General features: G+C 44.7%; 1 protein-coding gene across 1 annotated transcript in view; it reads left to right on the forward strand.

Moving 5' to 3' along the window:
* CDC20B (cell division cycle 20B) overlaps positions 1-20,478 on the forward strand; it is a 51,853-nt gene that overhangs the window by 16,202 nt on the left and 15,173 nt on the right. The window contains exons 3-5 of the mRNA XM_054032746.1: positions 6,430-6,655; positions 8,358-8,488; positions 13,157-13,256. Of these exons, the coding sequence (XP_053888721.1) occupies positions 6,430-6,655; positions 8,358-8,488; positions 13,157-13,256 (457 nt within the window). The remainder of the gene's footprint in view (positions 1-6,429; positions 6,656-8,357; positions 8,489-13,156; positions 13,257-20,478) is intronic.

Raw genomic sequence — 20,478 nt, forward strand, 5'->3', positions numbered from 1 at the left:
GTAGGGCCTGATCCAAAGCACATTGAAATCAATGGAAACACTTTGGGTCTGTTGTGCAAATGCCTGTGCTCTAAGTTGTCCAAGGTAACAAAAGTTTAACTCAGTTTGTTACATAAAATTGTTAATAAAATTCATCAAAAGTGAAAGACCAAATTAGTCCAGATAAAAATGGTCTATTTACTCCACCCCAGGACTGCGTTAAGTTAATAGGGTTACCATATGTCCGGATTTCCCCGGACATGTCCGGCTTTTCGGTCTATAAATAGCCGTCCGGGGGGGATTTTTAAAAATCTAAAAATGTCCGGGATTTCCCCCCAGTCGGCTATTTATAGATAGAAAAGCGGCGGCCAAGCGCCGCTGGGCACCCAAAACCCCTTCCCGGCTCCCCCCATCCCCTGCAGACTTACCATGCTGTCCGGCCCGCAGCTGTCTTCCCCCACCTCCCCTCCCCTGAACGCTCCGCCCCCTGCTCCTCCCCCTCCCCTGCTTCCCGCGAATCAGATCTTCGCGGGAAGTCTGAAAAGAAGCAGGGGCAGGTGGATGCAGCAGCAGGTAAACTGGGGAGCGGGGCGCGAGGAGGAGAACTCCGGGGAGGCGCGGCTTTGGCCGAGCGGCGCCCGGCTGCCCCAGCGGCTCCGGCCCAGCTCGGGCCCCAGCACCCCCGGCCCGGACCCGGCTCGGGCCCCAGCAGCACCGGCCTGGTTCGGGCCCCAGCCCGGACCCAGCCCTGCTCGGGCCCCAGCACCTCCGGCCCGGCTCAGGCCCCAACAGCGCCGGCCGAGCACCTCTGGTCCGGCCCCAAGGCCCACAACCCCGGCCGGAGCGCAGCCCGATTCCTGGGCTCTTTAAAGCCGGCCCTGGTCAGGGGACAGGGAGGAGGGGTTGGATGGGTCGGGAGTTTGGGGGGGGGCTGTCAGGGGGCAAGGGTGTGGAGAGGGGTTGGGACAGTCAGGGACAGGGAGCGGGGGGGGTTAGATGGGTCTGGGGTTCTGGGGGGGCTGTCAGGGGGCAGGGGTGTGGAGAGGGGTCGAGGCAGGCAGGTAGCAGAGGGGGTTGGATGGGTTAGGAGTTCTGGGGGTCCTGTTGGGGGCGGGGAGCAGTTGGATAGGGCATGGGAGTCCCCGGGGGTCTGTCTGGGGGTGGGGGTGTGAATATGGGGTGGGGGTGTGGATAAGGGTCGGGGCAGTCAGGGGACAGGTAGGGTCGTAAGGCGTTCTCAGGAGGGGGCAGTCAGGGGACAAGAAGCAGGGCGGCTTAGATAAGCGGTGGGGTCCTAGGGGGCAGTTAGTGGCAGGGGTCCCAGGAGGGGGCAGTCAGGGGACAAGGAGCGGGGCGGGGTTGGAGGTTCTGGGGGGGCAATCAGGGGATGGGAAGTGGGAGGGAGTGGATGGGTGTGGGGCAGGGGCGGGGCTAGAGCGGGGCTCCTCCCCCCCCCCCCGTGTCCTCTTTTTTGCTTGTGGAAATACGGTAACCCTAGCATTAAGACTGTGACTGGAAAAAAATGGAGAATAGAACTGGAGATTAATAGACCCAAATTGGTGTGTTGAAAATTAGGCCTAATTGGCAAACAAAATAATAAGGGGATTGGCTGTTCTGCCCACCACTTCCTTTTGGGGAACTTAAAAAGAGACTTTGGGGGGAGGGTGGGGAGGATCAAAATGGTAGAAAGAGGTGAACTAGAAGAAGTGAGATTTACCATCATGGCTTCCACTTTCATCTTCTGGGACCCCAGAATCTACCACAACACTGTTGGACCTTCACTGTCCTGATCCTGAGAAATGTCCTGGCCAGACTGGGCGAGAAAGAGTGACCCAGATGACATCACTAGCTCTGGCTAAATTCCAGATGACACCTAGAATGTGAGACTTGGTTTCCTGCTCTCTTACCTTATTTATTCTCTTTCCTATCTCTCTTCCTTTCCTTCTGTTTTATAAGAATCTGTTTTCACCAGCCAAGACTGCATCTTTTGCAACACTGCTGTGAGACCATGACCAGCTAAGCAGCTAAAAGCAATGTATTAAACAGCTGGATGCTGGTACAAGTTTGCCAGGTTTTGGAGTGGCTGATAAGACCGTGTGCTGAACCCATGTTTCTTTAGCAATGAGGTTGCAGGTGAAAGTCAGCACCAGAGACAGAAGCTGAATTTTCTATCTTAGCTGTTCTCTTCTCTTCCCTTTGGTACGTGTTTGACTTATTTTGTCTTCAAGGAAATGAGACTGTACTTTTAACAACAGGTCCAGTCATCTCAACTTCTTTTCATTTCACCAGAAAAGGCTAGTTATTACCATCATTAATACCATCTAAAAAACTGTCAAACTGAAGGATTTCCAGATAAAACTCTAAAGGGAAATGGAATGAGGGATATAGTTAAAATCCTTAATTAATATTTTACATTTCAAATGCTTTAACTGTTTTTTTCTTTTCTGTATGTTTTGTGAAAAGTTAAAAAGATTTTGAATGATGTGTTTGTCATGGAACTAAGCAGTGTCTGTACCCAAGCCCCTGAACCATGTTCAACTGTTTAGTGTTGTACAGTGACAGGGTCAGAGTAACACCTTTTACTCTCTGAGCCCATTTATTCCATTGAATTTGACACAATAGGTCCCAATGAGCTTTGGGTCCCATTGACTTCAATGAGCTTTGGGTTAAGACATTAATCTGGATTTACCTTTCAGAGAAAGTCAAGCTCAAACCATTTTTTTGGGGTGGGCATGGTGTGTGGAAAGCTAGCACAGAAGATGGGCATAGTTTTGCTGCTGTGTATCTGGCTTCTAATTCTGACTGAGGACTGGAGAGGAAGAAGGGAATGCATCAGAAAGAAGTGAAGTTGCTGGAGGGTTGGAATCCCAGATATAGGCAGGTTAATTCCAGAGCAGCTTCTCAAGAAAAATGTGAAGATGCTCTACAAGTATTTTAATGACACAATTCTGAAACCCTCCCACTCTGCCTTTATTGTATTTTTTTTTAACTAAGTCTTCCTCTGTATCATTCTGGATCACACCTGTCAATTCCCAATACCTGAATTGACATTTTTGAAGGCATCACTATGTACCTGTGGCAAAAGTTCCACTTACTGGATTTTTTCTCTCTTCTTTTCCCTTATTTTGTTGGTTTTCCTCTTCTTTGGTTTTTTATCCTCCTTCATAACTTCTGACCTCATGTCCCCTGACATTGCCTCTTCTTCTTTCTCTCTGTTCTTTCATCTCCTGATTTTCTTTCTTTTTTCCAACCTTCTCTAAACTATCATTTGTCTTTCACTTCATTCCAGCTTCCAATTTTCCCTTATTCCCCTCCCCTCCCAGTCCTTAAATTCCATTCAAGAATTATTTCTTTCTTGGTAATTTCTTGCCTCTCCATCAGTCTATCTCTCTGACTCACACAAAAAACTTGCTACATCACCTGCTCAGTACGCTACATCTGTATTGTGAAGGGGTGATCAGAATGGAGTGCAGTGTTTCAAGAATGAAATCCTGGCCCCATTGAAGGCAATGCTCAGCTACTATATAAGAATCTAAGGGTATGTGTACACATACAGTGCTGCAGCGGCGCGGCTCCTTTCTATTTTTTTTTTATTTTTTTTTTTAATAGGAGTTATATAAGGATTTCATCCCAAATGAGGGCATACCTTGGATTTAGATAATAGCATAATACTGTTTCCAGTATTTTCTATCATATTCTTTATACAGCTACACATTTTGTTGGCTGTTTTTGACCGCCACTACACAATGAACATGTTTACATCAAGCTGTCGAGATGACCTGAGGTCTTTTCACGAAACATTACGATCTCCTTTGCATTTGTCAGCACTGATTTTCTGCCATTGTGCTGCTCATTCACTTAGCTTTATTAGTTTAACAGAAAGATTGAGAGCAAACATTAAGTAAAATCAGATATTTGTGTGTGTGGCTCCTCTTAGTGTGTGGTAAGTGGAGCTTTGGAGTGTTGGCTGGGATCAGGTGTTCCAGCAGCATGTGTGGAGAAGGGGTCATATGTATCATTGAAAACAAACAAAAATACAATCAAAAGGAAACATATAAAACCAATATTGACTTAAGAAAAGTTTGAATTTGTCTTTAGAGTCTGGGAAATCCATGCAAGAGTTTAGCCTTCCTGGGGTTTGGCTTGCATTGATTACTGTTATTACTATTATTGCTAAAATCTTGTTCTAAAGCTCTCTAAAATGCAGAAAATCGCATCTGAAATTTCACAAAATTTCTGGGGGAGGAGCTCTAGATTCTCTCATTTAAATATTGTTGCTTCCCTATTGCCTCTCCACAGCTTCCCCATTCTTGTTTGCATAGAATGGCACACCTGAGTGTAGCCACTGAGTCTCTCAAAGTTTTCTGCTTCTAATATAGTGAGAGACTTTCTGGAGGAAAGATGATTTAGGGGTTACGGGTGCTAGTCCAGAACTTGGGTGACTCAGGTTTAATTCCCTGACCTATCATAGACCACCTGTGTTAACTTGGGCAAGTCACTTAGTTTATCTGGGCAAGTCACTTAGCTTCAGTTCCCCATCTGTGAAATGGGGGTAATAGTTTTGGCCTACCTTGGAAGGATGTTGTGACGCTAAATATGTTAGTGATTGCGAGATGCTCAGCTACTATATAAGAATCTAAGGGTATGTGTACACATACAGCGCATATCCTATCTATTGATTTTATTTGGGCTACATTTCCATTTTTTGAAGGGTGCTTGTTTGACTTGGAAAACCTCCGTGCCTTGCCATTTCACCATGCTTTTTTTCTTTTGGCTTACTGTTTCCTTTTGTTTTTAGTGCGATACATGTCTTCTCTGACTCTGTAGTTTCCATGCAGAGTTTAAGGATTTTAATTTCCTTATTTCAGGTACTTTGCAACTAGCATAATCACTTAAAAAAAATCTCCCTGCTGAAAGTTAAATTTCTGAGTGCTAGATTTTGGTACTATCCCTCCCCACAAGGGTGTTAAACTTAATTATAATGTGGTTGCTATTACTTAGTTGGTCAATGATAGTTATACCTTGAACCAACACCTGCGTGCTACTTAGTACTATGATGAGAGTAGCTGCTTCTCTTCTGTGCTCCAGAACTAGTTGATCCTGTCAAATTGTCCTGCAATGAAATGAATAGTGACTTCAGAGCAACCTGTTAAGAAGCAGGGCACAAACCCCAAATTAGTTGTGAGTTCCATACTTTAATTTCACAGGCCAATTTTCAAGTGAAAACTCCTTTAGCACTATAAGAGCCTTAACATGTCACAGACAATCTCCTTGGGTACTCTTTAGTTTGCACCCAGGTAAGCTCGGCTTTGTGGTAGATGGTCCCTTCCATCAAAAATCACAACAATATTCAAATTGCTCCCAGTCCCAAAGGACCAGTCATTTATCCCAGGTCAGTAGCATTTCAGATCTCACACCAAAGACAATACTTGTAGCCAATCCTATAATAATCTACCTAAAGGTTTATTAACTAGGGAAACAAAATAAGAGAGTTATTCACAAGATTAAAGCAGATAAACATACACACACGCAAATGAGTTACAGTCATAAGTTTCAAAAGATAGTAGCTTCTATAGTAAGCAAGCTTTATATGTCTCTTAGGGCTAACCCAGCTTAACACTGGGGATCTCTTGCTTATTCCTAGAAAACCTTGCCCTCGAGAGTCCAAGCAACATAGACATACAGTTTCTTCTAGCCAGGGATTTTTATTTCTTTTCCCTCTTCTCTGAGCTGCTCTCTTCAGCTGATGGGAGGAATTCATTTGAATTTATCCTCTTCATGAGCGGGGAGAGCAACCAACAAAGTCTTTTGTCCTCTGATGTTCCATAATAATTTGTCTGATGTTGTTGGGCTTTCTCTGTTGAACAGGACATCACACCTTTCGTTGTAGGTCAGCATTTCCCACTAATTAGCATCTCACTCTGGTCTGGAGATTTAGAGTCACAGTCAGAGGCTTACAATGCAAATGCTCAAATATTACCTTACAATATGGGATACAGATGTTATAAGCATGGGTGGCGGGTATAAGAGCTTGGAGAGGCTAAGCTTCCCCAAATGGATTTGTGACCACCTGGATCCACTAGAAATTTCTCTTCATAGAGAAGAGGCACAGGCACTGCAGAGGCTGCAGTTGTGTTCACAGAACAGCTGTGCTGCTACTCTGCAGATTTGCAGGTCTTGGGGAGAAAACTTCCTTCCAGGCAGCTCCCAGAGATATCCCCTGCACAACCTGCAGTTACATGGGCTACATGCTGGGAGGCAGGATTGCCCATATGCATTAACAGTGAAAAGCCTTTTCTAAGATATAAAGTGATATAAGTGCCAACACTATATTAAGTTACAAGATCTTGTGTCAGTCATTTGGATTGTTTGACAATCCATGGGTTTAATAACCATTTAACCTTCCTATCGTATAATTATTACAGCTAAATTCTCTACTCTTTTAAATAGATGCCCGATTCAGGAAAGCCCACCTATTCAAGATTTAAAAGTTGCATTGTGAAGAAACTGACGTGCAGTGTCCCTATTGCTAGTAGCCCTATCGTCACAAGATGGCAGCAGACACACGCAAGAAATCATGCCGAGCAAACTTTCACAGAGTGTCAGCCTATTAATCTCTTTCCAGCTGATGGATCTGAGCTAGTAAGGACTCCTGAGAAGATCTCAACAATCCCAGGTCAGTCTGCAGGTAGAAGAACAGCATGGAAACTGGATCACTCTGGAGATTCACAAGGGCCTCTAAAGCCCCCTGTTAATCTGCATCCAGCCAAAGCTGGTAGTGATCAAAAGTGGAAGGTTCAGTGTCCCACCTGAGATGTGTGCGTTGATGTCAGTCCAGTTCCTAGTGGATAAGTAAGACACGGTGAGCAAGGTAATATCTTCTATTGGACCAACTTGTGTTGTGAGAGAGACAAGCTTTCGAGCCACACAAAGCTTTTTCAGGTCTGGGAAAGGTACTCCCAGCATCACCGCAAAATGCAAAGTATTATCATTTGTATATAGCAGCATAGGTGTGCAGGAGCTTTAGAGGGAGAATAAAAGCACAGTGGAATTACACTACTCTTAAACTGGTGTAAAAGGAGAATCGGGCCCATGACCCCATCCTGTGGAATGTACAACCTAGCATAGATAAGGCATGTCATGCTGGTAATGCAGGAAGAGGTGACATCAGGGAAGGCAAAGGGAAAAAAAGAGCCAGATCCTTGTGTCCAGATAAGCTGTTTTCAGTGTAGGACCACTTTGGGCCCCTGGTCCTGGGGGGAGATGGGGGCTGAGTGCTCTAAGACGCACTGGTTTGTAACCGTACCTTGGGTAGTTTCACACCAGCTGAGATTGCCTGGGATGCTCTTGGTTTCTTGGTGGAGGAGATGATACTCCCGCACTACAAGTTGCAGGTTCAGACATCTGTCAGATCATTTCCTGGCCTGACTTGGCCCAACTCTGGCAGCCCGAGGTTGTGTGGTGTGTAGAGGGACTTGGGAGGAGACCCAGGCTTGTGTCTGTCCTTGTGTGTGTTGGCAGAGAGGAGTTATGAGAGAGCAGGCAGTGAACTGGCTGGACCTATGGTAGCTTTAACTGAGAACCTGAGGCTGTGTGGGTCAGATGAGCTCAGTGCTGGCTCACTGAAATAACAACTATGAAAAGGGGGCAGAGTTTCCTTGCCTCTTCTGGGGTGCCTGAGATTTGGTTCCCATATGCAACAATATCGAGGACAGATGGGGAAGTCGTTCACTCATTGCATGCACACAGTTGGCTGAGTTATAGGACAAAGTGAGATCCATATTTACCTGATTCAGGATGCAAATCATTAGACACCTAATAAAGGTTGCTCCTAAAAATAGAGAGTGGGTTGTCACCCTGTTCCTACCAGCCAAAGACTGCTAGGGACACTTGCAATGTGTGCCACTTTCCTCTATTGAATGGAATGTCACAGTTGCTCAAGAGTGTGATCCTAACTCTGTAGTCTCTGGCTCACAAAGAAAGTATAAGCCCTTAAACAAAAGGAGTTCTCCCTCCTTTAACTTTAATGGTAGGAACTTGTCTTTATGATGCAGAAATCCCTGCATTCCATTTCTGATAGTAGTGGTGAAGTCGTGTGTAGCCATGGAATCCTTGCCAACATTCCTAGGAGATATTTCCTCTGGGGCTGAGTGCAGTGCCAGGCTCCTATCAGCCATGAAGCTTGGGATCAAGCTATCAGCATAACATTTGGATTCTCTGTGTGATAGTGCATTGTTCTACTGACAAAGCATCAGGCCAACCCTCAGGATTAGTGTTACCAAAGAATCTGCTCTATAATGGAAAGGAACAATACAAGCATTGGGCAAACATACTAGTATTTTTTAAAGGAAATGTATCAATTAAAACCTTTTTTGCAGTATCCTTTCAGGTGCCTATCAAAAATTCTACCAACGAACCTTATATCATTACTAATGCCACAGCGAGGTGTCATGAGACAACTTACTTACAAGGAAGAAATAAAAGGAGAGCTGAAATTGCAAAGAAGAGGGTGAGTAATGTAACACTGCATATGTGCTGACAGGATTTATATTGAACCCTTTTCTGATATTTGCATTGTTATTATATTTTGTTACCTTGTCCTCTTCCCAGAATCTCCTGCTTATTTTCTACCTTTCTAACATGTAAACTAGTGACAAGAACAGCGGGCTCCAGAGCAGCCTTCTAGATAAGTGTAATTAAAAATTCCTCTGTCACTTGTGGTTAACTTACATTCATGTGTCTCTGCTTCTCCAGACCGTAGAGAGACAAGGATGGTGAGGTAATATCTTCATTCAAAATTTTATTGAAAACTCACTTCTCCCATGAAGAACATAGTGCTGATCCATGTCAGTAAAAATTATCACATCATTAAACACAAACTACACTTTCTTCCTCTCTTCTATCTTAGTGCTATCTGCTTGGACTCTCAGTACAATCTTAGGTTGTTCATTTACTCAGTCTGTAAGCTGTTTGAGTCAGTGACGGTGTGATGGCTGCCATCTTTGCTGATACACCGGGGTTTGAACCGGGGATCTCCAGAGCTAAAAGCATGAGCTAAAGAGTCAAGGGTGTATAGCTAGGGGCTGAAACAACTGCTTCTCCCTTTGGCTTGTACAGCACCATTCACATGGTCAATATTGTCACAGGGTAACTGGCCCTGAAGAGGTCAGGAACCCAGCCTACCTGTGACAGGCTCTGCTAAGGAGAATGAGCCAATGCAGATCCACCATTGCCTAGGGTGGCAGGTAATTAGTTAAGGAACACCTGGGTCTAATTAGGGTCATCAGGGCTCAGTCAGGAGGTCCTGGAATACAAGAAGCTCCTGAGGAAAGGGACTTCTCAGGGGAGCTGGTTAGAGAGTTCACCAGGAAAGGAGACCTAATTAGGGTTGCCGCCTCTGAGGAACAAAAAACTGAGACTATAAAACTGGACAGCTCACAGCGTATACTGAGCACCCTTACAGATTTCCCAGGACATCTACCTCAAAAAAAAGGAACAATCCTGGGGAAACCTGGAGGGGTGGTAACCTGAGACCTAGGGAAGGTGCTCCTAGGAGGAAGACATTCAAAAAGGGAAGCACTACAAGCATCAAGCCCTAGGAAGATCTTGTCCTGGAGCAAGGACAGCAGCAGGAGGTCCAGAGTGTAGAGGAACTATACTCTGCTCTGGAAAAGAGTTGCAGTAGCTTGATCGCTGGGGTGACCCTGAGCCCAGAAAAGGAACCCTTCTCCCAGGTCATGGCAAGAGGCCTGACTCCAGAGTGGGTCCTGGGTCAAGAGGACCAAACTGGTATGGAGACTTGCTGGAGGAGATTGATGGACACAGGTGGGCACAGGTAGATTAAGACTAACTTAGCCCACTGGCTAGAAAGTTTGGGGCAAAGACTTGCTTGTGTGTCTGCTTGACCTTTGGTTAAATAAATTAGACATCTGGAGGGGCACTGTTCACTACATAAAAGCTTTGTTGAACTCACTAAAGTCCATTAAGGGAAACTGACGCAGGTACGTACCCACGGTTTGGCACTGGGCTACCAGAAAGTGCTCCAGGGTTGTGTCCACCTTAATAAATAATACATATAAAGAATAATGATGTGCCATTTTCGCAGTCTTTCTTGTGACCATAATCACACTTTAAGGACACAGCACAGTTGTTAACTCTGAATGTCTTTGCTTCTATTGGTTTGTGTCACATCATTAATATTATTTAAACATAAATGTTTAATTATAACGTGTATAGTGTGTCAGTCTTACCATATAAGTGACTGGGTGGGTAATGGATAACTGACCTGACAAGCTGCTGATTGGTATCCTCAACTGTTGTAGGTACCTTTTTATGATATAATACTACTACTTGTATAGCACTTTTCATCCTTAGATCTCAAAACACTTTACAAAGGTGGGTAAGCATCATGCTCTTCATCAGGGGCAGCTCCAGGCACCTGCTGGTCGCCGTGAGGGCAGCAGTCAGGCTACTTTCGGCGGTGTGCCTGTGGGAGGTCCGCCGGTCCCGCGGTTTCAGCGGCAATTTGGCGGCAGGTATGCCGAATCCGCGTTACCAGCGGACCTCCCACAGGCGTGCCGCCGAATCCGCGTTACCAGCGAACCTCCCGCAGGTGTGCCACCAAAAGCTGCCACACTGCCGTGCTTGGGGTGGCAAAATACATAGAACCGCCTCTGCTCTTCATTTTACAAATGGAGCTCTAATGCACAGAAAGGCGAAGTTACTTGCTTAGGATCACACTGCAAGTCAGTATCAGAATTTAAACTAGAACCCAGGGTGCTAGACTTCTAGTCCAGTAGCCCATCCTCTGGACCACACAGCCTCCTTCAGAGATGATGCCTAGAAGTTATTTATTATTTTTTGTATTACCGCAGTGCCTACAGGCTCCAGTCATGGACAAGGAGCGCAGGGGCTGTACAAACACAGAACACAAAGATAGCTCTTGCCTCAGAGAGCTTACACTCTAAGCTCAGGCAAGAGAAAACAGATGGAGACAGACAGGCTGATGGGAGAGCACAAGAAAATGAGACAATATTGGTCAGCATGATCGGCTCTGGTCTCAGCACACGAGCAGCTAAACTGTTGTCAAGTTTTTAGTAGGTGTCATGGCAAAGGAGAGTTAGTGTGGGTGTCTTTTATATTATACTGAAAGAAGAACAGAAAACAGTGGTCAGCGCTGACTAGAAATGTATGGGAAGATGCTCTAATAATTGTCTACAGGTATAGTAATGAATAAAGCTATGATTAAGTCACAGGTATTTTTAGTAAAAGTCATGGACAGGTCACGAGCAATAAACAAAAAATCACTGCCTATGACCTGTCCATGACATATATTAAAAATACCTGTGATTAAATCTTGGGGGGGGGCACTGGGGCTGCTGCTTGAGGGATAGCTGGGAGGGTGCTACTGCGGGGAGGCACTCAGGGCCAGCGGTACCAGCTGCCCATGCCAGTGGACTGCTCCGGCCAGCCAGGGACTGCTGCAGAAGTCCCGGAGGTTGCAGAAAGTCACGGAATCTGTGACTTCTGCAACCTCCGTGACAGAAACAGAGCCCTAGTAATGAATGACCATTTAATGTGGTAGTGCTCATTCTGCCTGGTAGCATAAGGGGGTGGTGCAGATCAAGAATGAAAGTCTCCTAGACATTCCAGTGAATGTGTGGTCCTTTTATGGTCCAAAAGACTATTTCCCCATGTATATAGTATGTTTTCCATATAAATGTCTGCACCAGTTTCAGAGACATTCAAATCCAAGTAATCTGATTAGCTTTTGCCAAGTTGTCTGTATAAATCATTAATAAAATGCCTCTGAAAGAGGGCATGGTTTAGAACAGCCTCTGGGACATGCAAAGAAGAAATATTATTTTCCCAGTGATGTGTTTGTGAGACATTTCTTGTAATTATTAAAATAGGATTTAGAAGAAGAGTAACATTTGGTCCATTTGGAGAGATTGGATTTCATAAACATTGTTTAACTAACATGCTATTAATCAAGAGTGGTTGGTGAAAGCATCAACTATATTTCCACCTGTCTGAAAAAAAAATATTACAGACCAAACTGACATTTCTTTGACCTCATAAAAAGCCCACAGAGAAGCTGTCATAATACTATTCAACGCAATATGAATAAACGTTTTGGCCTCGTTACCATCACATATTAAGAAGAAATGTGGTGTTGTTAGGGATAGGTGAAGAGGTTAGGATCAAATAAAAACTGACTCGAGCCTTTGACCAAATCTTGACCATAATCCTAAAAAGGTCTTTTCTGAAGACTTAAAAAGTTCCAATAACAGTTCGCTTCCCCCCCTTACTTTCCATTATCATATGTTTAGCATTTTCTGGTTATATCTGAAGACCCAACACAGGGCGTATCAGAACTCTCATTAAAGACCCTATTTCCATAAGATTAGCAGCCCTGATTTTCAGCACCAGGAGATTCAGATAGTTTTGACAAGGTTTGGATAAGCATCTGAACTTTTGGGTGGTAAGTAAATGTTCTATGGAGGGAGGATGGTGTTGAGATTAACGCACATGGTTTGGAGATTAGAGATTGATATTCTACGCATCGCTTTGGTATAGACCCACTGAGTGACAGTAGCCAAGTAACTCAACCTCTTTGAACCTCAGTTCCCTCATCTGTAAAATGGGGATGATAATACAGGGATAATGTAAAGGTTAATTCTTGAGTGTTTGTAAAGTATGTTGAGTCCCTTAGATCAGTGGTTCTCAACCACGGGTCCGGGGCCCCCTAGGGGGCCTCAGGCAGGTTTCAAGGGGGCCTCCAAGCAGGGCCAGCATTAGACTTGCTGGGGCCCAGGGCAGAAAGCCAAAGCCCCACGACATGGGGCTGAAGCCCAAGTTCCTGAGCCCTGCCACCTGGGGCTGAAGCTGAAGTCTGAACAATGTAGCTTTGTGGGGACCCCTGTGGCATTGGCCCCCTGGCAATTGCCCTGCTTGCTACCCCCTAATGCCGGCCCTGGCTTTTATATGCAGAAAATCAGTTACTATGGCACAGGTGGACTGTGGAGTTTTTATAGCATGTTGGGGGGCCTCAGAAAGAAAAAGGTTGAGAACCTCTGCCTTAGATGGAAGGGGCAATGGAAATGCACATAATGATGTCATGCATAATACTTCTAAATTCCTCCTCAATAATGTTTTCATTTGAATATATTTGTAGAAATGTCTTACCCAGCAGTTAATATTCCAAGAGGGTGGATTCGACATCCCAGAAAATGACAGTATAAAGATCTGTGGAAACACTGAGTGTATTTGGAAAGGTATGATACTGGGACAGTGAATGCTAGTAATATATCTTGGCAATAAGGACAATATAGGATGTTACTTGGGCACCAAGAGGATTCTTTGATTATCATATGAGTCTTGTTTTATCTACTGTTTATGAAATATGTTAATTTGTTTTGATGGTCTAGTTATTTCTATGCACCTCAAATTCTCAGCAGTTAGGTCCTGATCCAAACCCTTGTAATCAACGGGAGTCTTTCCATTGACTTCAATGGGCTTTAGATCCGGCCCTTAGTACCGAACTACACAGATATAATTTGGAGAATTTTTTCCGATAGCTGAATGCTCCATTGCTACTGACTTTAATTATGAGTCAAAGCAACAAAAATATCTCTCAAGAGTTCTTTTAGACTAGCTGGATAGAAAGATTTCTTCCTCTGTGGTTTCTGCTTCACTAATTTTAACTAGCGAAAGTCTCAAATATCTGATTTTTGTTTCAGGGGCCCTCAATATGGAAGCTGGAATATATGGGATGGAGGAGGGTACCATTTAGGTAGACAGCAGTGGGCAATTGCTTGCCCCCAGATTTTGGTAATCCTCCTTGTTATTCTGATTGTCTGAGAGAAATTTTTAAAACTGATCACATATGTTGTGACTGAAGGAAAAGAACAAGAAACCCTGCCCCACTAGAGTTTTACGTCATTACGGAACTTTGGTAGTTGCCCACATAAATGACTACTTATGTCTGCAATAACTTCATGTGCCTGCAAAAATATAGGTGTGTGAGCTCCCAACATACGTATGTATAGTTTTGAATCCACAATTTAGGCAGCCGCATGTGAATACTTAGCTTGCTGGGTCAAATTGTAGAGGGAGGTAGGAGAGTCAGAGGCTCATTCTTCTCAGGGTGCTACCCTGAGCTTTCTTTTGTTGTGTGTCTATAGCCAAAATCTTTAGGCATTAGGCCCAATGGTGACTGGGAGAGATTTTTAAAGGCATAAATGGCAGCTAAGTGCCCAGTTCCCATGGAAAGTCAATGTGAGGTAGGTGCCTAGCAGCCATGTGTGTCTCTGAGAATCTGCCCCTGAGAACCTGATTCTGGTCTCAGTTACTCTGGTGTAAATAAGGAGTAACTCCAAGGAAGTCAATGATATGAGAACAATTCAGGCCCTGGGTGGTTAATAATGGTGTTATCTAGTGGTGGAACAGGGGACTAAGTGTCAGGAATACCAGGTTTTATTCCTGTCACACGCTTACTCAGGATGACATAGCAAGTCACTTAGGGTAAAATTTTCAAAGGTGTCTACATCCCATTCCCAGCAGTGTCATAGGCACTTGGGCCCAGTTTTTAAAGGTATTTAGGAGTTGCTCCGCTCATCTTTGCAAAGCCTAAAACACAGATGCTAATCCCCCTAGATTAGCACCTAACTCCTACTGGGCCAAAGTGATTGAGATGGCTTAAATCCCATTTTAAAATGATTTAGAAGCCTAAGTCTCACTGCAAGTCAATGTTAGTCTGTTAATTCATCTGTAAAATAACACAAAGGGGTGCAATGAGGCTTCAGGCAGCTCCATGATGTAAAAAACTCACACATGGAATATATTAGAATGCTGTGGTTTTATCAGCATGCACTTTGGGTGGGTACATTAATCATGAGAGGAGAAACCACAAGTGCATTATGCTGATCATCCCAGCCTTTATAATAGACTGTGCCATATCATACTCTTTATATGCTACAAAATAACTAGTTTAGGAATGCTTTAAAGAGCTTTTCAATTTTTATTGTGACTATTTTATTATATTGTCTTAATTGTTACTAGTTCAACTGTACAGGACTGAGAGAGAGTCATAAAGGTCCCTAAAAATAACCTAAAATAACTTTTCTGTACCCATATATGTCACACCTTTATAGTCAGTTATTTTGGGCCTGACCAGGGTTAGAAGTGAGTGCTGTCCGCACCACCCCCAGGCACGAGGGAATTTCCCTTATTCAGTGATTTTTGCAGGACTGCAGGATATCAGACTTCAAAGTCCCAACAAGTTTATGCATTGAACAAGTTGTCACTGACCCAGGGCTGACTTTTGCTCATCTTCAGTCTAAGACAAATGTCACCTTCTGGGAGCAAATTCCATATTTGAGAGAGGAGAAAATGTTTGTCTGGCAGTTTGATTTTTTTATTTTAATGGCATCTGTTTGAACCTGCTCAGTGATGTTGGAATGCTAGTGTAACCCTTCTGCCCATCTGAGTTGGCAGCAACAAGGGCCAGGTTCTGTATCTAGGGGGTTCCGTTTCAATAACGCAATGCAAAACCGGCTTGAGCCCCACCCAGTGACCTGGGACAATTACATACCACCCCCTGGGCGCCTCTAAGAGGCAATACTTCCCCTCTCGCAAGCACGGAGTCTGAGTGTAGCAGAAAATGTTTAATAACATGAGGTAAACGACATCAGCATTAAATTGGAAAAACACCACAAACAGGATTCATAACACAAACCATGAGCAAAAGACCCACCCCAGCAAATTGGGCTGTGTCCTTTCCCTTTGGTTCTTGAATCCAGCAACCCAAAGATCACCCAGAGTCCCCAAAGTCCAACACCCCAAAAGTTTCTTGAGTCCAGCAACCCAAGAATCCCAAAAGTCCAGCAACCCAAAGTCCCAAAAGTCCAACAACCCAAAAGTCTCTGCCCCTGGTCAGTGCAGCCCCAGAGTTCAAAAGTTTATCTGCAGGGTTTTATCCCCCCAGCCTGGGTGGAAAAGGGAGGGGGGGAGAAAAGGGGACACGCAGGGTGTTAAGGGGCACCTTATGTGGTCCGAGGCCGACTGCCCGCCTCTCCGTGGGGTTCCGCTGCGGCCTTTACCACGAGCCGCTCCACTCCACCAGCTGTCTCGTGAGCCGCTCCTGCCGCCCCACGAACTGCTCCGCTCTACCAGCTACTCCGCTCCACTCCACTCCTCCAGCCGACCTGCAAACTGCTCAGCTCCGCTCAGCTTGCCGTTCCGTGGGCCGCTCCACCATCCATCCCACAAACTGCTTTACTCGCTGTTCCGTGGGCCGCAAACTGCTCCGCCAGCCGCTTAGCAATATAGCTTCAGGCTCCCCCACTGGTTAACACAGCACTCAGTGATCTCAGCTCTTAGTAACTTTAGCTCTTTAGTGATTTCAGCTTGGAGGGAGTCCCAGCTGGTGCACCATTGGCCCAAAGCGAATTCCGCATAGCAGCCCGTAAATAGACTCTCAATAGAATCAAAATTAGCTCTGCTATTCAACAGTGGAGAGAGAAGATGGTGCAATTGGTGTTTCAGTTCCCTCAAAAGGGGCCTATACCATCAAGTACAAATACCTGTCCCCATTCTCTCTTTCAATTCACTGGGTTTTGGAACCCATGTCCCTTGTCTAGCAAGTGCTACTTAGGTGATGGTGAGACCCTCTGTCATAAAACAGTTTCATTGTCCTTGATTCACATAATCAGGGTAACAACACTTTATTCCTCCTGCCCCAATAACAGAGAAATTGGATGCCCTCCTTCCGCACTACCTGCTGTAGAAAATCCTCTAGTCTCCTGATGAAATCTGACAGTCGTTCGTGGGGCTCCTGATAGGTATGGCGGAAACGATAATACAGGTCTTCACTGCTATCAGTAGTACCATAGACACTCTCAAGAGCGGTTAAACAGTCTTGCACTGTGGCAGCTGGTTGTGAGTCTTTCAGGGCTCAGATAATTCGCATGGCAGGTCCCCTCAGACTCTCAAGCACACGTTTCTGCTTCTCAGCATCAGAGCATTCCCACTCTTGGACAAGTGGCACCGTAAAATCCCTCCAGGTCTCGTAATCCTCCTCCCCTGGTGGTACAGGTGACACCCCCAAGAATGAATGTAACCGTTTGTATGGAGCATTTTCATATACCGGCCTCAATGCATCTTTGAGAGCGTTTCCCAGCTCTTTGGCCAATCCCACCAGGCTGGGTGCTGCAGGTGTTGGAGCACCTCCTAATGCCAAAATTAATTCTTCTCTTGTCCGCTTCTCATCCACCATCAGAGCTTGCAATTTCTGTGCTAAAGAATCCACCTCAAGTGACACAGGCACACTAGGAGGGGACTGCTCTGCCCCCAGAATTGTCCAGGGAATACCTTCTACTTGCACCTCTTTGGTTTTATCAAGATCTGTTTCCTTGGAGTGAGTACATAGTGCTACCATGCCCTTCACTTTGCGGTTGTAAATACGGGTGTGGACCTTTGCTCTCCCCAGTATTTCAGCTGCATCTAAGCTCTCTTCAATTTCATTTGGTTCTCTTCTGGGAACCCCGCCACCAGCACAGCTTTGGTTACTGGGATTCGTGCTCCTCGGCACAGGTCTTCTAATAATCCTCTCTCCATTTTTTTTTAACTGAGATGAAAGTCAATCAGGAGTTACTTTGCTCTGTGAAGAAGAGCCCAGGGTGCACAATGTAGGGGTGTGTGTACTGCAAAGGCCCCGTACGGGCCACCAAGTGTAACTTTAGCGCCTTCGTGGCCAAGATGGAGTCTGCTCTGCAGGCAGTTCTGGCCAAGAGATGGTGCGCGCAGGAATGCAGCAGGAGAAATCCCTTCCACCCCAGGGGCACCTGTTCCAACCCCCCCCCCCCGAGTGAACACACACCCCCACAGGAAAAGTACAGTGGATATAACAAGGGAAATATTTATTTACAGAGGGATGAGAGGAGAAAAACAAGGGGAAATATAGGGGGAGCAGTAAGACAGGGCTGCATCCAAGCCAAGGCCCCACAGGCCCAGTGGTAGCACAGTCTGGAAGGGCAGACATTGAGCAATGTGTCTGCACACAGAGTTCAGGAGTCCTGAGCAAAGTTCCAGTCCAGTGGTGAGTCTTGGGTGCTCCTGGTCGTCTTCGGCGCCAGTGAACATTCCCCCAACAAACCCCTCTGGTGCCCTCTTCTGCCGCTCTCTGCAAAGCCACACAGAGCAACCACCTCCCCACTTAACTATCTAGCAACCTCCCTCCTTGTTCCCAATGCAGAGTCAGAAGTCCCAGTACTCACAGCCCCATGCAGCTCTGGGCAGCCGTGATACTGGGTCCAGCTCTGGCCTGTCCTTCTCGGGCAATTCCTCCCTGGCACAGTGCTCCTCCTGGCTCCTGTCCTGGGGTGTCCCCGATCGGCCCTGTCCATCTCAGGCCTCAGGCAGGTTCTCTGCTGCTTCACTTTTCCAGGGCCTGCGGGCTGCTCTCCCTCTCCCTGGAGCTCCAGCACTGCACCCTGGAGTTTCCCTCCTTTTTTCTTACTCTCCCCCTCCCCCTTAGGAAAAAGATTTAAAGGGCCATGCTCTCTAAACCCCAAAGGGGTTATATATTAAAAGTTTTCATGAAATCTCTCTATAAACGTGGAAGGAAAACTGGCAGTTTGGATTTAAATCTTGCCCTGAAATGACTGAAAAAACAAGGAAATGTTTGGGTTGCAAAACCACAAAAATATGCTAAATTCTGCACAGAACAAGTAGAGACATGGCCCCTGCTCTGAAGAATTTACACAAAACACCGAATTAATGCATGAGAGCTAGAAAGTGAAACCAGCTAGAAAGAAAAAATGAACCATTTCCCCTGTTTTCCATGTCCAAGTTGAGAGAAGTACAAAAAGGTAAAGGGTGAAAAGAATTTTGGCAGTGAAGGTATTTAGCCATTGGAACAATTTACCTAGGGATGTGGTGGATTCTCCATTACTTTAAAACAAGGCTGGATGACTTTCTAGAAAATCTGCTCTAGCTCAGCCAAAAGTTATGGGCGTGATGCAGCAATCACTGGGTGAATTCTGTGGCCTGCACTATGCAGGAGGTCAGATGAGATTATCCTCATGGCCCGCTTTGACCTTCACATCTATGAATCTAGGTAATCCAAGGTGAGTGTTAAATTCATTTATCATATGTCTCTGCAACTTATGACAGATATGACTTTCACAGGTGATGTGTGTGTGTGTGTGTATGTGTATATGCACTGAGGTTATAGCTTTGTGATAGATTGCAGAGCCATGTGCTAATATAGATTTGTTCTTGATGAAGTCAACATTTACCGATTTGAAAGCTGAAAATTTAATTATCCTTGTAAATCAGTTTCCTCAGAATGCCTGGCGCATTCCTTATTCATTCTGAATATCTTTATCTAAAGAATTTGACAAAAATATTGCTTGTAAAGGAGGGTTTCAAAATGACACAAGGAAGGTGCACAGATGCGGATGCCCGTCATGCTGCTGCAAGACAATTTCTGAAGCGTAACAAGGAAATAAAATCTTGTTGCTAATTACCTAGCTCTTTTCTGCAGGGCGTGGGGTCTTTGCATCAGAAAGCAGACAGTGACCACAAGGCTGACTGTTCTGCTTGCTCATACTTGTGTTTTACTGCTTTTTTTTTCTGTTTCTCACTTCTTCCTCATCACATACCTAAAATGGAGTGATCAAAGACATCAAAGGCGGGCCTGATGTGAAAAGTCTTTTTCTGTGGTTTTGCATTCGGGGGGACTCTTTTGATGGGAACTTAAAACCAAATAGCAGCATTTATTTAGAAAATGATTTAACTGCTTCATTTGGGGATTTTGTGGTGACCGAGCATCTAAGAAGTCTTCAAAAGTTAAAGGCCTTTTAACAGAGAATGAAAGCAGGAGAAAAAGGCAAAGCTAAATTTTAGGGTTGTTGATTAATCACAGTTAACTCATGCGATTAACTAAAAATGATTCATGATTAAAAAAATTAATCGCAATTTTAATTGCACTGTTAAACAATTGAAATTTATTTAATATTTTTCTACATTTTCATATATATTGTATTCTGTGTTGTAACTTAAATCAAAGTATATATTGTATAAAGTATAAATATTTGCACTGTAAAAATGATAAACAAAAGAAATAGCAGTTTTCAATTCACCTCATACTAGTACTGGAGTGCAATCTCTTTGTCATGAAAGTGCAATTTACAAATGTAGATTTTTTTTGTTACATATCTGCATTCACAAACAAAACAATGTAAAACTTCAGAGCCTACAAGTCCACTCAGTCCTACTTCTCATTCAGCCAATTGCTAAGACAAACAAGTTTGTTTACATTTACAGGAGATAATGCTGCCCTCTTCTTAGTAACAATGTCACCAGAAAGTGAGAACAGGCATTTGAATGGCACTTTTGTAGCTGGCAGTGCAATGTATTTATGTGCCAGATATGGTAAACATTTGTATGCCTCTTCATGCTTCAGCCACCATTCCAGAGGATATGCTTCCATGC

This window comes from Malaclemys terrapin, chromosome 6 (assembly GCF_027887155.1).
Source record: "Malaclemys terrapin pileata isolate rMalTer1 chromosome 6, rMalTer1.hap1, whole genome shotgun sequence".
Classification (NCBI taxonomy): Eukaryota; Metazoa; Chordata; order Testudines; family Emydidae; genus Malaclemys; species Malaclemys terrapin.